Source organism: Pieris napi, chromosome Z, assembly GCF_905475465.1.
Source record: "Pieris napi chromosome Z, ilPieNapi1.2, whole genome shotgun sequence".
Taxonomy (NCBI): Eukaryota; Metazoa; Arthropoda; class Insecta; order Lepidoptera; family Pieridae; genus Pieris; species Pieris napi.
The window spans coordinates 1,981,453-1,997,485 of NC_062259.1; the positions used below are offsets into that span (position 1 = coordinate 1,981,453).

General features: G+C 34.8%; 2 protein-coding genes across 6 annotated transcripts in view; one reads left to right on the top strand and one right to left on the bottom strand.

Moving 5' to 3' along the window:
* Positions 1-5,439, bottom strand: part of LOC125062329 (WD repeat-containing protein 7) — a 139,886-nt gene extending 134,447 nt beyond the window's left edge. For all 4 annotated transcript variants that reach the window (XM_047668165.1, XM_047668168.1, XM_047668166.1 and 1 more), the window contains exons 1-7: positions 5,261-5,439; positions 4,864-5,102; positions 3,833-3,946; positions 3,482-3,625; positions 2,998-3,063; positions 1,942-2,104; positions 1,367-1,499 (exon numbers count right to left, since the gene is read on the bottom strand). In XM_047668165.1, the coding sequence (XP_047524121.1) occupies positions 1,367-1,499; positions 1,942-2,104; positions 2,998-3,063; positions 3,482-3,625; positions 3,833-3,946; positions 4,864-5,097 (854 nt within the window). In that variant the 5' untranslated portion in view covers positions 5,098-5,102; positions 5,261-5,439. The remainder of the gene's footprint in view (positions 1-1,366; positions 1,500-1,941; positions 2,105-2,997; positions 3,064-3,481; positions 3,626-3,832; positions 3,947-4,863; positions 5,103-5,260) is intronic.
* A 1,662-nt stretch (positions 5,440-7,101) lies between these two features.
* Positions 7,102-14,454, top strand: LOC125062508 (putative ATP-dependent RNA helicase TDRD12). 2 transcript variants are annotated; one of them, XM_047668489.1, is made up of 4 exons: positions 7,102-7,231; positions 8,035-8,309; positions 9,176-9,609; positions 10,420-14,454. In XM_047668489.1, exons 2-4 carry the CDS (start codon positions 8,041-8,043, stop codon positions 14,232-14,234), a joined length of 4,518 nt encoding a protein of 1,505 aa, XP_047524445.1. In that variant the 5' UTR covers positions 7,102-7,231; positions 8,035-8,040; the 3' UTR covers positions 14,235-14,454. The 2 variants fall into 2 exon arrangements, with proteins under 2 accessions (XP_047524445.1, XP_047524446.1); XM_047668490.1 differs by having other exon boundaries at positions 7,117-7,185.
* Positions 14,455-16,033: the final 1,579 nt, after the last annotated feature.

Genomic DNA, 16,033 nt, shown 5'->3' on the forward strand with positions numbered 1-16,033 from the left:
TTTCTACGTACGAAGTGTTAAATGCGCACAGAAAGTCCATAGGCACACAGCCCCCATAGAACCCCCTCAGGAATGAGAGTCGCACGCCGAAGCCACTAGACCAACACTGTTCTGTTTATGTTTCCGGTAATTTCTGTTGTCAGATCAGCCTTCTGTCCCTACGTGGGTATAAGGTTTCCTCACGAGGTTCTTCCTACGAGCTAGTGTTAGACTCAGGTGATGGTGTCTTTGCAAGGGTCTAGGTCTATGTACGAAAACCGAAACCTTAGTGGTATTCTTTGAGAGATATAAGTTAATAATGCCTAAAAGTCAGCGACATATTAGCGATAGAATCTATTACATTAAAATCAATAGTAGCCCAACGAATTGGACATCATTGTGGGTGGGTCACCCTTGAGGAACGATCAGAACTTGAACATTTGCTATTAACTTTCGCTCGTACGAAGGAAAACATCGTAATACCTGTAGGACCAGGCAAAGGCTGATCACCAACTTGCCTCATGAAACAGCTACGTAAGAGGCACAGACCTAACACGCCGAGCGGCACTGGTTTTTTTAATAAATTTTGAAGTCCGTTAATTTTTACGCTTCACTTCACTCACTGCTTTAGTTACCGGTCTCTAAAAAAAAACCACCCGTAATAGCTACGAGTCGTACTGTGTAAGTGAAGAATTGGTCACTTTAAAAGGGTGTAAATTGGGTTTTATATAGTTAGTTCTGTAACTAATCTAACGCAAACAGTAATATGTCGAGAAAGTAACATTGTATCTTATTTTTATTGACTTTTATAGAGATTTATGCATTTTATAGAATTTTATTGATTTTAATGTTGACGATTCCACGGCTCAGTCGTTTTTAGTTAAAATTTTCAGTTTTTTGTTTAAGTTAATAATTTAACTAACCAAATATAGTTTTTTTTTAATTTACAAATATGTATGTTAATAGTTTTAGCTAGATTTTCTATACTATAGATATTTCCTCACCCTAACTACATTACGGAAACCTTGATATTTTCGCCAGATTGTGAAATGACCAATTCTACCACCTGTCTACGATATATTGCGACAAGCGCTCTGTTCATAAACGACTCGCAGTTTTTACGAGTGATATTTTCACCAGTTCACATTAAAAAGCGTATTGTGCTCAGATGAGAATCTAATGCCGAAACCAATATAAATTGTGTTATGTATGTAATCTTTCTTTGTATTTGAAACAATAAACTGTAACATCTGCATGGTCACGGTGTGTGTGTGTATTCATATATAGTGCATGGTCACAAACTATGTTCATTTCAGATGCTTTTTTAAACATCAGACTACGCAATAACGGCCGTGACCATGCAGTGAATACGTCAAATTTTACTTACTTTGCGGGTAGTTTATAAAGATATCCTTTCCCTTCAGTGGACCATACGAGGACTCTGTCCGGAGCGAGAAAGTCACCGGACATCCATCTCTCACCGGACGGCGCTTGTATGGAGCACAACACCGAAAAATCACCTACAAAATCACATTATTTAATACTCGAGAACTGCTCAACCAATTTGATGATATTTTATTATATTCAGGAATAACGTATTTTTTTTAATAAACATAGCAAAAGCACTTGACATTTCTATTTTCCAAAGACAAGAATAACTAGAGACTTCATAGACAATATTTGAGTTCAACTGAAGTCTGCTTTTCATCAATTTTTGTTAGACACAAAACAGGAGAAAAACATAAATTTTATACTGCGAGGGTAGTCAAATTGTTGCGTCAATAAATTTCACTCTACCCTCATTTTAATAACGACCACGTGCACCAAAGGACTTTTACTATTAACACCCGCTCGTACAAAATTTCGTAACACCGGCATTATACCCATCAGGCAAAGGCTGATTACCTACTTGCTTCATGAGACAGATCAGAAGAGATCCATCTAAATGGTTAATATTCTTACCCGCATCATATATCTGGCAATACTTCGCGCATACGATCAGAACTGTGCGTTGGTTGTACGCACAACAATTCAGTGATAGGGCGTTTAAACACCTAATTTGTTTTGACTCGTTCTCGTATATCGGCTCAGATTGTTTATTCTCGTGTCCTAGAAGAGACCACACCTAGAAATAAAATTAGTATTTTTTACATCGGTCATAGACACTTTAGACAGCTCTCTATCTGCAGCCGGCCTTTTAATAATATAAATAAATTCGCGTTTTTATCCAACTTGCGTTCGTTCGTATGAATTTCGTGTATTTTTGCCGTTGCCAGCCTTTTTAATAAACTTTTCAAGAAAGATCCTATAGCGACTGCCCTGAGTTTTGTTTGATGGTGTTTTTTTTAAAAGAACATATCTAGGTTATACATATAATTATAATAGAATTAAAGGTATTCCCAAATAAAGAAACACTTTATTTTTAAACAAATTATTTTTTAATACTCTATGTTGAAATACGTATAAAAATTTGGGCCGGACTTTAAGCCATAACTAACGACGTTTGCAGGGGCCACCGTTATCTGGACATCTTACGCGCACCACCACTGTGGAACCAGCTGCCCACTGAAGTATTTCCGAACCAATACGACTTAGGGTCCTTCAAGAAAAGAGCGTACCAATTCTTGAAAGGCCGGCAACGCACTTGCGAGCCTTCTGGCATTGTGAGTGTCTATGGCCGGCGGTATCACTTAACATCAGGTGAGCCTCCTGCCCGTTTGCCTCCTATTACATAAAAAAAAGTGAAATCCGCAACATGCAGTACATTGAATTTGACTGGTTTTCTAAATACTCACCCGGCTTTCTATTGGTAAAAGTATTTTCAAAATCTGTTCAGTAGATCCATATATCCTATAGCCACACAAAATTTACCTCATTTTATCATCAAATTTAAAATTAATTCATATTTTTAATAAACCAAAAACTTAAGTATAAATTATAATACAGATAACGTTAAATCAAATTATTTGCGGATCATTCATTTATTACCACAGAATACAAAAAAAACAAAACACTCACTTTGACAGTTCCGGTAATAGATATAGCCAACACGACGTCATCTTTTCTAGACGATGGACGCAAAACCTGAAAATATATGTATTTAAAAATGAAAATGTCAGACAATTTTTAACTAAATAGTAAATATCAAAATTATATGTTAAAATTATATCAATATGGTGTATATGTTAACGTAAAATTGTAAACACCGTTAGATTGTAATCTATCGGTTATCGGTTATCGGTATTCGGTAGATTGTACTACACTTAATTATCATTTAAACTTCTTTGGTCAATTACAGATTAATTTTACTTCCCAACATTTTCATATAACTACTGAATAATAATACGTTAATTTGTAAGCAGTTCGTTGAGGTTCACAATCCTTCGACAGTTTACAATCTCGCGAGATAGATTACAATCTAACGGTTTTTACAATTTTACGGTGACATATACATATTAACCGTATTTAATAGCAATAATAAACAATTTCTTCCTTTACTCACATGTAGTGCTGATATCCAATCTGGGTTCATTTTTGAACTCAAAGAAAATAATATTTCCAATGAAAACGGGTCCATTATGAGAATTTCTGCATAATACCCATTGCAAAACAGTCTCAAATCTTCACTATTGCACATATGGTATGCCTGGAAAGGTGATTATAATATATTTTTTTGCTTATATTGACAACAAAAAACTAGTGGCTTTATGTAATATTCTTCTGAATCTGTTGTGATAATTTTCCTTACTAGAAGTAAACTATACTGTACAGTTTCCTTCAAGCAAGTGCACATAGAAGCGAAAGGTGCACAGGCCAACACTGGTCTCAAATAATAACTTATTAATTATTATACCTGTATGTTTGTGTGCACTTGTGTTAATTTCACACTCTCCCGACACTTTCCATCAACAAGATCCCATGTACACATCTCCCCCGCCTCTGATGAACTCACTATAAAGTTATTGTCCTGAAAAATATATCAACCACCATTAAATATATAGGTTTTAGACATTCTAAATATGTTTTTACTTATGTTTTAAATTTTCTTTCACTGTATAAAGTTATTATTGATTTGTTATTATAATACACAGGTTAATGGATGTATTTCTGTAATAAATAAATAAGTAATTAAATTAATAAATTCTCTATAAATGGATACTCTTTTATAATATCTCATCTCGTGAAGAGCAATAATGCTGTCTGATACATTATATAATTCTTATCTTTTAAGTTTAAATCTCGTAAATTGTACTATGTACAATAAATGTAAATAAAAAATACCAACTGGTTGGGTTTTATTGATTGGAGATATCAGACTTATTTTGTAAAATCTATAGGAGGAAGAGACACCGACAATCCAAAGCTCCTGACATCATATGTTATCTTATACTGATAAAAAGTAATTTCAATCGCTAAAGCAACACAACTCCACGACTATAGCCACTGTTCACAAGTTCAAGACAAGTTCTTTAATTATTTGTGCATGAGCAAGTCTTCTTTTGTAGAACTGTTAAGAAAATATGTCAGGGCAGTCACGGCTCTTGCGTGCACACTGGTGTTTATCTGCAGTTCAATTTGATTACAGTAGCCGCATGTACTGATGTTCAGATTCTAGAAAGCATGTATGTCTTCCTCTTTTCAAATACAATAAAATTATAAATATTCTTATTAGAATCTTGTTAATACTAATTCAATTTTATAAAATCATTTGATATATCTTATTGTGTTAGATAGGTACTTAGGAATATAGGAATATGGAATTTTGTTTATGTAATACATAAATATTTATTAAATACCGAGACTGATTAATAATAATAGTTATATATGCATGATTTAATATAATTAAGGACGTAAGTAGTCTGAAAACTAAAGTATAAAACGTACCTGAATAATAGATGCCCTAGATAGACAGGTAACAGGTGCTGTGTGTCCAACAAGCAAGCACCGAGGTGTCATCTTAAGTGAATCTGGATTCACTTGCCAAATACATATTTGCCCATCATAACACCCAGTGACCAGTGTTTTCTGGTCTCTCGAAAGGTAAACGGATGATATGCAATGCGTTGGTGCATGTTTACCCCACAAAACAACAGGAACAATTAAATTTGTTCCTGGCATCTTCACTAAAAATATATTTTAATTAGTTTATGTATTAGTTTCACAACACAGGGCTAAGTCTTAAGAACCATTAATTATCACTAATGAAGCTTGAAATGGATTGTTTACATAACAAAACCTGAATAAAATACTTTCCAGCAAGGACGAAATAATGAAACCGCACCTTATTATGTAATTTGATGAAATTTATATTTTCCGCATGCACTATTGTTTTCTTAGATATTTCAGGATGAATAAGAATATTTTTGTAATTATATGTATCAACTGAAAATATAATATTATAATCGATATTCACTGATGTAGAGATCACTAATCATTAATCAATGATCATGACATAAAAACATAGTTAAAAAGTAAACACATGATCTGTCAACCTTCGACTTATTTGTCAACATTGGTTTTAGAATAATGTCAGTGTCATAATTATCCATTTGATTCGAATTGTAATACTAAAAGGATGGCCGATTTGAGAGCGTTGAAATATTATTTTGAAATTTGAATTAGAAATAGACCTAAGAAAGGTCCATTAAATTGACTATTTGTAAATAAATTAGTCTAGTTTTAGTTTGCATCATAGTCTAGTTAAGATATGGATGTTGACGAATTTCACATTGTATAATAATAATAGCACATGAAGTTGGTGTACCAGATTATTAATAAAACACATTTATTAAGATAACATCTAGGAAATGTATGATATCACTGTTTTTAATATTGACCTGTCAGCCGTCAAGCGCAAAGAAAGAGTTTATCTGTCGACAACATCGTATTTACTTGTCCTCGACATGACCGTTCCACTTTTATTGCCTCGCTTTTGTTAATTAAAATTCCTTTTTTTAATTTCTGTCCTTTCATCAAATATAAATATTGATGTATATAGAACTTCAGCCAGTTTAATTTTTCATAACAATATAAAATTATAACCATTTATGTACTTATATACTAAATTTACATGATTCTTTTACAAATTCCGTTCCAATTTCCAATTCAATAAAATAAAATATCTAATTACCAGTGTGGTCAATGTAGGCGATTTATTGCCATTTAGCCTACTCAGGACTAGAATTGGCGATGAAAATATTATCTGAAATTTGGCTACTTCAGGGACGTGCCCGTGAAAAACAACAACTAACAACAACATTTAACAACGGTCCTTGTCAGAACATATTACCGTTTCTTACGAAAACGATGGAAAACTGTTCTTTTTAGAACACATGACCGTTTCTTCACGACACGTTAACTAATCACCTAGAAACTACTTTTATTAAAAATCATAGTCACTCTAAGATCTGTATGAGATATTAAACTAGTAAGTTTCCGGGCGGGGTATACCCAGAGTTTGTCTTAGAAATTATGAAACCAAATTTAGGAGGTAGTACTGTTCAATGTACCTACCTATATTGCTGGTAGTGACTACTGCAATTATCTATATTACTGACCAAATTCGGGAAAATGTTTTGTGCCTTTCGTTCCGTTCTCTTTGTTACTTTGTTCTTCAACTTCAACATAACCAGTGAGTGTAACAAGTAATTTCGAAGCCATTATTGCTGGGAAAAAAGCATGGGAAACCACGGCAGATATGTGAAGCGATATCGCGAAGAATGGGAAAAAATACCAACATTTAAAAGTTGAAGAACCAATGTTTTTTCTGCCCTTTTCTCCAGTAAGGCAAGCAGGAAATCTCTAGGAACTCTTTGTGGCGGTTGCGGGTTAGATTCCCGTCTCGAAACTAAATATGTTTGTACGATCTACAGATATTTGTTCTGGATGAAGTATAAATAAAGTTAAAATTAAATATACACTACAATTTTGTTTTATTTTTCGGCTCCTTTTTAGGCTACACTATTGTGAAATTCGGCTACATTAGGCTACTTATGCTGTGAAAAATGGCGATATCAGTCCCGATGTCGTTGGCAACACAGCTAATAACACACTTATGTCTTCCTAACCTTTTTGCATGGCCGACGCACAAACCGTGCAGGCCAAGAAAAAAAAAACATAGTATTGATTATTGACATTTGACCGGCTAACCGCTAGGCGCTAATGGCTATCGCTAAATTTTAAAGTACAGAATTGTTTTAGAAATTTGTAAGTTAAATTTCAAGTCTAGTATTATAACATTCGCAATTATTATGTAAGTCTCTATGTATTAAAAATTCCGTTTTTAGTATAAGAATGTATTTATATTCTTATATTCTTCCTTCCATACTTAAAAGAAAAAGTTTTGAAGTAGTTTTTGTTTTTAAGTTTTAAAAGTCGTGTGATATCTAAATATAATTAAATCTTCTCCTGATAAATTCTGCGGTCTACTTAATTATTTAATTTAATCAAAGACAATATGGAATTCGTGATTCCTACAAGAACCTTTATGTTCATAGACGCTAAAATGCTAATATTATTTTATGGTGATTTTCAAGAAAAATCACACAAATGCACATATCTGTCAAAAAGGATGCTTATGTAAAATTAAATACACTGATGTTCAGCACTTGCGTGAACAAAAGATACCAGAGAGATATTTTTAGGTATAAATAAATAACACACTTGATTGCCATCATAAGTTTGTAACATTAGAAATTTTCTTCAAAAGCCTTTATGTTAGTACAATTACAGCACTAATACAACTTATGTTAGTGCAATGAAGAGCCCAATAACTTTACTGATCCCTGCAGTTGTAGCTCGTGTTTGTACCAAGATACTTAAAACAACAGACAGAGGGTAGTCCTTAAAGTTACGGCAGTCCCACCACACAATGTAGTAATATTTTATGTACCACTTAAGAACTTAAAATTCCGACTACATTATTACAACTACTTTACAGAATAATCACAATAACTAGCCGATAAGTAATAAACATCTTGTGCACATTAACGATTTTTTTATGTGCCATTATTAATTTGTACAATGACAACATTGTTTAATATTTATCATTTTCAGGTAAATATGCTGCCGCCGGGGAGTTATAGAATCAAAATAATACAATACTGTAATCCTCATTTAATCTGGATAGACAGAGACAATGTTTTAGAGCAAATTGGTATCTATGGTATTGTACCACATGGAAAAACATTAGCGTTCAATCCAGAAACAAATTCATACTGCTTCTCGGAGTTTGAAGTCGACAAGTGGCTGCCAGCTGCAATGAATCTTATGAAGGAGTTCTTTGCAGATGCAACAGAGATATGGTTTTCAGTGATACATTTGGATGATGGGTTAGTAACAATAAATTAAAACAGTAGTTGTGAGTTTCTGATTTGAGAACTGGCAGTAAATTTAATTTACAGTTAATACTAATTTATATATTTATTTATAAATTTATTGTTATGGGACAGGAGGCAAACAAGCAAGGGGAGGTAAGTAAGGTGTTTACCGCCGCCCATAGACACCTGCAGCACCAAGAAGTTTCCAAGTGCATTGTTTACCTTAAAGGTAAACTGTAATAAGAGTCTGTTTGTCTGAGGTTCCCTGACAGAGCTGCCCGAGGTCTCTGGTTGTGTAAGCATCCATGAGCAGTATCACTTAACATCGGATGAGGCTCCAGTCCATTGTTTAAGAAATCTAATAGTTTTGACATTATATGGAATATGGCATTAAATCGAGTTATGTTAACATGAGCCAGTGATGCCAACTCATACAGAATGTTTCCAACCAACAATATAGAGGTATTTCAGAAACAACTTCACATACCCTATAGTGTTACTATTATATTCACATATCACCTTCGGGGATTTTCACCTTAACTTCAGGGGGAACCAAGATGGATTTGATGTCTTGCAAGGTTTTAGGTGGTACATAATTTTTTTTAAATGTAATAAGAGGCAAGAAGCCTAGTGTTCAGTGATATCTCTGCCCACATTGCCAGAAGGTTCGCAAGAGCGTTGTTGGCTTTTTAAGAATTGGTATTGATTCGCTCTTTTCTTGAAGGACCCTAAGTCGAACTGGTTCGGAAATACTTTATTGGACAGCTGTTGGGGTAATTTATGCGTGGCTGAAGTTGGTCCTAGGAACATTCTATTGGCTTCAGTGAGTCCACTTACATGTATTGATTATTATTAAACAATATTTTTAACAATTCCAGTTGTATATTCGACGGAAAGCACAAATATGGCGATATTTATTGCAATACTAAGTCTGGTCTGAAAAATCTGTCAACATATCTAACAAAGTCATCGTTTGCAATTATTGATTTAGGTGTGTTTCATCAAATGTTATCACAGAAGCTGCACACCAAGCTGAATTATTCAGACATGAGAGATGTTATTAGAAATCTTAATGTATATTATAAAAAAAATACGAACAAATTTGAATTATATGAAAAGGATTTAAATATGAATAAAGGTGATGCGCTGGAAGAGGTCAATTGGAAATTCGGAGAGAAAGGGACAGACAAAGATTTTGTTATGAAAAAGTTTTGCCAGAAAATGGATGAAAAACCGAGGAATATGATTATGTATAAGAAATTGGAAATGTTGCAAATATGGAAGAGGAAAATGGAGGCAGAGACAAAAATTTGTAAGTATTGTTAATTACTTGATAATATTTATCATTAAAAAGCCGGCAACGCACTCGCGAGCCCTCTGGCTTTGAGAGTGTCAATGGGCTTATGCAGGTAAGCCTGCCAAATTGCCAGCCTGAAAACTGAAAGTATAGATTAACCAAACAACAAATTACCATTTTTAAATTAAATGAAGTCAAAATCGTCCCGCTTTCTATATTTCCTCATTCTCTTTGATAAGGTGGAAAATGTCATCTTCATAATTAGTATTGTAGTTATAGCCCGAAAAGCAATGTTGTGGCTTCAGCGTGCGACTCTTGTCCCCGAGGTCGTAGAACCCCGGACTATGGACTTTTAATGCGCATTTAAAATTTCATACGAATCTGGAGCCCAGATCTGAAAAGATTGTAGCGCCACTTATTTATTTAAAACCCGAAACATTGGCGATTAACGCACATAATATAATTACAATATACACAATAAATTACCAGTGCGTTCTAACTCTAATGGTAAAGGACGCAACGTTGAATGGTGGCATAATTTAAAAATTGCTTGCTAAAATCACACGTTCGTGCAGTGAAGGAAAACATCGTGTGGAAACCATACCTTAGACCCAAAAAGTAGAAAGCGTTTAACAGGCACAGCAGGCTGATCACCTACTTTCCTATTAATTACAAAACTGATACAGAAGTCTAAAAAGTTGTAGCGCAACTGTTTTTTTCTTTAAGGACCCTCAGTCCTAATGATTTGATTTGAACTACAATTATTTTGAAACGAAACTGTTGGACGTGAGTTTTGTTATATTAATACTATGCTTTTTTTCACAGCAACAGCTAAAAAAGACAAAGAACCGAACGTTAAAATCAATGAAGAAATTAAGAATGAAAGTTTCAATGTCAAACCAACGCAAAAAAAGAAATTTAATGTATTAGAATCTGAGAAAGCTCGCAAAATGGAAAATAATAGCGATGATTTTATGCACGATACAAAATATCCAAAAAGAAATATAAAAATGAGTAAAAATGTAATAAAAGATGACAAAATAGATTTAAACACTATCACCTCTTCAATGTATAGAGTTATCGATAATATAGTTAAGCCAGTCGTAATGGTGCATTCAAAGTTAAAAAAATATAGAAATCCCATATTTACAATGCGGGACATACCATTCAATGAACACATACAGATTGTGTTAAAAAAAATGTCCATCACGCGGCCAATGTCGATACAGTCCATCACTTGGCATACGATTCTAAGGGGACACAGTACTTTCATCATAGGCCCTAAGTTTTGCGGTAAAACTATGGGTTATCTGGCAAGTGTCTGCCGTTTAATTAGTGATGGGACACCTGAAATCAGCAATTGTGTTGGTCCTATATGTATCATCGTCTGTGCTACAGCTCAATCCGTGACTCAAATCGAGGAGATAGCTAAAATGCTTCTTGGGTTTAAAGATCGGATTCTGGCTGTGTATTCTGGGGTAGATGATATGTTTATTGCCACGAGTCTTCTGAATGGGTGTGATCTGTTAATATCCACACCATCGGTTTTAGTTCGGTTGCTGCAAGATAATGATTTTGGTGTTGACTTACGAAGGATCAGAATCATCGTTCTGGATGATTGTGAACGAATGAACGAAGTTTATAGAAGAGAGCTTAAATTCTGTCTGCACAAAATTAAAGAGGTCGAAAATTCCAGGTCTAATAAGGAGCTTAAAGTTCAATTTGTCATTGCGTCCAGGATTTGGTGCGATTTTATGGAACCGCTAGCGAAGAAAGTTCCAGATGCTGTTATAAGTATCGGTGCATTCCCGGAATGCGTGATCTATTCGAAGGCGAAAATGACAGTTAGCTTTGTGAAAAATGATAAAGTTGGGTCTGTCTTAGAGTTTCTGGATGAAATCGATGCATCAAAGAAAGTAGTGATTGTGTGTAGATTGGATGATGAAGTAAAAATTCTGGAGAAGGGGTTGAAATGTCGCCAAAATTACATATTTGCATGTCATAAGGAAATGACCCTGTCGGATCTTTACAATATTAACTCGAGCTGGAAAAATTATGACGCACCTTTGATAGGCCCGATTCTTATTTGTACAGATGAGAATTTAACCTATCTCAATATTACCGATGCCAATTATCTCGTCCATTACTCTCTACCCAAAGAGTATTTGTTCTTTAGAAAACGATTTTTCGTTTTGAACGACAAATACCCGTCGATATTTCATTCAAACAACGATTCTGTCAAAATTAAAATTATACTCGAGGAAGTGATTACGGAGGAATTGCCGAAGATTTTAAACTTCGTAAAGCGATGCACTAAGGATATTCCACCTGTTCTGGATGAAATCTGCAGTAAAATACTAGCTGAAGAGGATGTGATGAAGGCTGAAACATTAGTTCCGATTTGCGGTAACCTTTTAACCTTGGGTTATTGCCCAGAGTTCTATGACTGTCGGAATCGTCATTCGGTGTTGAAGGGCTACGATGATCCACCTAAATGGGTTCCTCGATATGGGATTGTTACTTTTAAAATCGTTCATCTCCACACAGCTGTTAATTACTCCGCTCGCCTGTTAACTCACATTGAGAATAGTAAACAAATCAAGTACCCCGCGATGCACACCCTTTCTATTAAACTTGGCATGTATTTCGGTAATGTTGCGAACAGACAACTTCACGGTATACCAAAAGTAGGCGATATCTGCGCTGTGTCGGTGAGACTGGATTCATTCGCGAGGTGTCAAGTCGTAAAAATTATTGGCCGAATTCGCGGTTCCTACCTAGTGTTGATAAAGCTATTGGATGAGGAGAAATATGAGGAAACAAGAGATATATATTTATATCGTTTGCCGGAGACTCTAATTTCTATTGAAACGTATACTGTGCAAATTCGTTTGGTAAATCTCAAACCAAAAGATAATGATGTGACGTTTTCACCACTGGCTCTAAATAATATTAAAAGCCTCGTTGGTGATGAAGATTCTTACGTAAGAGGCCGTATTGTTGGTGTAATTGGAAACTGTCTCTTTCTTGATACGTTAGAAGTATGTGAAAATCTTACATCTTTAGACCAAGTCGTTGTTAAGGATGACTTAAAACAGGAACTTCTAAAAACGCATGCAGAAGAATACCCTGATCATATTAATAAAATTAAAGAGTTGTGTGGTCCAAACTTTTCAAAAGTACCTACCTCAGTCCCAGTGAAGAAGTCTAAGAAAAATAAAGGAAAAGGCACCTGGGCGCATTTGAATATTGGTGAAATAGAGGGAGTTTTTATTACTTCCGTAATAAATCCCGAGCAGTGCTTGGTACGTGTTAGTAAATTCGAACCGTGCATGCAGGTTTTATTAAAAGATATCGAAACATATATAGACAGCAACCCGGAACCGTTGATAGATGCGGAAGTGGGTGATATAATCCTGGCGAAATTTCCTGACGACGATAAATACGAACGCGCGAGAGTCGAGAAAATTAAAGGGAACATGATAAATTGTTTCTTTGTGGATCAAGGCGACTGGGCGTATGTTCCATTAAAAGACGCGATGCCTATAGCAGATAAATTAATTAATAAACTCCCTTTCCAAAGCATTGAATGTCGTCTTATAGGTGTCAAACCAGCTGGAAATGTTTGGACAGATTTCTGTAATACATGGCTATCGAACTACGCGGATGAGGGAACAAAGCACTTCTTCGCTAAACCTTTTAATAAACAACCGGCCACTACTACTGGTGGCAATAAATACTCCATCGCATTAGTAGATACAAGTTCCAGCGCTGATATTATTATTAATCAATTGATGCTGGATTTAAACTTAGCAAGCACATTGGAAGATGAAATTGATTACCTTAAAGACGTCGTGCCAAACAAGGGAACGCCTGAAGATTGGGAAAATCTAGACGAACCTACACCAGATATTCCAAATGCCTCGTCTATGCCTAAACTAATACGATCAGTTCCTTTGATTGAGAATGATTGTGATTCAAACCAATCAGATCCCTGGGAAATGTACAACATGGCTGACTTTGCCTCCTACTTAAAGCAACCCCAAAACACAAAGCAAGCTAAACAAAATCTTCCAGCGATAATGCCTTTAGCCGATAATGCAGATGAATCCATTTCAAGTGATAAAACAAGCTCTATTGATATTTCAGTAGCTAACGATTTAGATTCAGACGACATCGGGCCTTCGACAAAACCACCATGCGCCATCCTTGATGAAACACGACAGCCCAAGCTCCTATGGCGTCAGGATAGAGCCGTTGTGCAGATAAAAATACAACTAATTGGCGTAGAAGAATACGAAATGGCAATTAAGGATCGGTCAATAAAATTCTCAACACATTTGCGTGGGACGAAATACGCGTTTGACTTTGAACTCTACGGCGTTGTTGATACGGAAAAAAGTTCACATTCAAATAAGGGGCAATATATATTGGTGAAGCTGGTAAAAATTTTGCAAAAAAATTGGGGTACTCTTGGAAATTTCGATAGAATTAAGCGATGGATTGTCTATGACGTTGACAATTTGGATGCGTCGTCTGATGAAGAAGTTGTGGATGATTCTCTAGTGAACATTGTTAAGGAATTGCATGAGAGGGAAGATACAGATAGTGATGATGATGTGGATTTTATATATTATTAAATATTGCGGACTGTGACTTAAATTTTATATGTCATTAAGTCCAGGACAGTCAAGGGCCAGGCGTTAAGATCAGGGCAGAATATAAGATCGCGACTCTCACTCTAAACTTGGTTACTTAATGTTATATAGATATTATAAGTTTAAGTTTTAAAGCAGTGGCTTCAGCGTGCGACTCTCATCCCTGCTAACATTCACAACATTCGCTCGTACGAAGGAAAACATCGTGAGGAAACCGGCTCGGCGTGTCAGGCACAAGAGGCTCACCTACTTGCCTATTAGATTGATAAATGATGAAACAGAAATCTGAGGCCTAGACCAAAAATATTTTATTTTTATTATAAGTTTAATTAATTTAAGGCTTAGTAATAAAAAAACTAAAAACCCATCTGAATAAAGACTCAATAGTGTTAATAAAAAATAGAATTAGTGTTTTTGTCCTGTAATTTCGTGGCTGTCCAAAAAGGTCTAATTTTGACCCAGTTTCAGGTTTTTAATCGACTTAAAAATGGAGGTTTCTCAATTAGACCGTATATTATTCTTTTGTATTGGAAATGAGATATCCCAAGGTATGATAAGGAAACCAGCATCTGATTATTCCAGAAAAATGGAGGGGATACCTTCCAAAATTGTAGTGGCGTCTAGCGCGTTTGTTATTGTTTTTTGAAACTACTATTTAATAAGGATTGGTTGTTGTGATCTCCTTAACGATTTACTGCTATTACCTGGTGTTTGGGCTGATTTTTTTGTTATCAGTACAGACCCCCAGGTAAAAGAAAGGTAAAATTAAAAGTTAAAAAAAAAACTAGTTGCCCCAACCAAAAGATAGTTTCATATGGAGACGTATGGACAAAAACTCCATAGTTGACTAAGTAAAATAGTTTTAACATTATTTTGTATACATTGATTTGATAATTATATGTGAAGACCATGTACCTAGAATAAAAAAAACTACTGTACTAAAATATATTAGGCGCATAGTGTTATGAAAACAATGCAGCAAAAAACTGAATTATGTAGATACATGATGCTCTATAGATTTTACATAATTATTTTTAAAAAAAATATTCGTAGTTGTAAGGTGTAAGGCCATATCATTAAATTTGTGAAAATAAGTTATTTTTATTTTGTAAGTGTGATTGACACTTTGTATATCGAAAATATTATATGATGATAAATACATTTAGCACGATTTTTATTTTACTTCAACTTCCTCCTTAATACATAGCGTTTTGATTTATTTAAAAAATAAATCAGTGCCGTTACAACGGTTTTAGGTCTGAGCCTCAGATTTATGTATCTGTTTCATGATTCAAAAAATCTGAAAAAATTAGTTGTTCAACACTCAAGGAAGTCAAAAATGATTACATTAAAACAGTTGCAAGTGCTTTACGAATTTGTTCCCCAAGGAAAGCGATGAAGGCCTACTCTGACTCCATCTCTATCTTGAGCATTATTCTCCCAATTTCTCTCAGGCAAATGAGCGACCTCTTAGTTTAAACTAATAAAATTAAGTAGGTATAGTTTGAGCTTTTAAACATTTTTGACGTGATAACGTCTTTAAAATCGTTTTAGTCGGGTGACATGTTCAGAAACTTGTGTCACACCAAAACCTCACGAGCGCGATCGCAGGTATAACGAGAGAGAGACGGACCGATCTCCCGTCTCATCTCGAGCGCTGCCAGTCATTCCGTGAATGTATGAAGAAAAATGTATATAATAGTCGAATAAGTAAACTTGTCATTTTACACCCGAAATTTATCATCAAAAGTGTGAATAAAACGATAGATGTAATTTGAAAT

Excerpts from the sequence above, each read along its gene's own strand:
- LOC125062508 (XM_047668489.1), top strand. The coding sequence starts at position 8,041 with ATGCTGCCGCCGGGGAGTTATAGAATCAAAATAATACAATACTGTAAT. Across the intron at positions 8,310-9,175 it reads GTGATACATTTGGATGATGG|TTGTATATTCGACGGAAAGC; the intron begins GTTAGTAACAAT and ends TAACAATTCCAG. Across the intron at positions 9,610-10,419 it reads GGAGGCAGAGACAAAAATTT|CAACAGCTAAAAAAGACAAA; the intron begins GTAAGTATTGTT and ends TTTTTTTCACAG.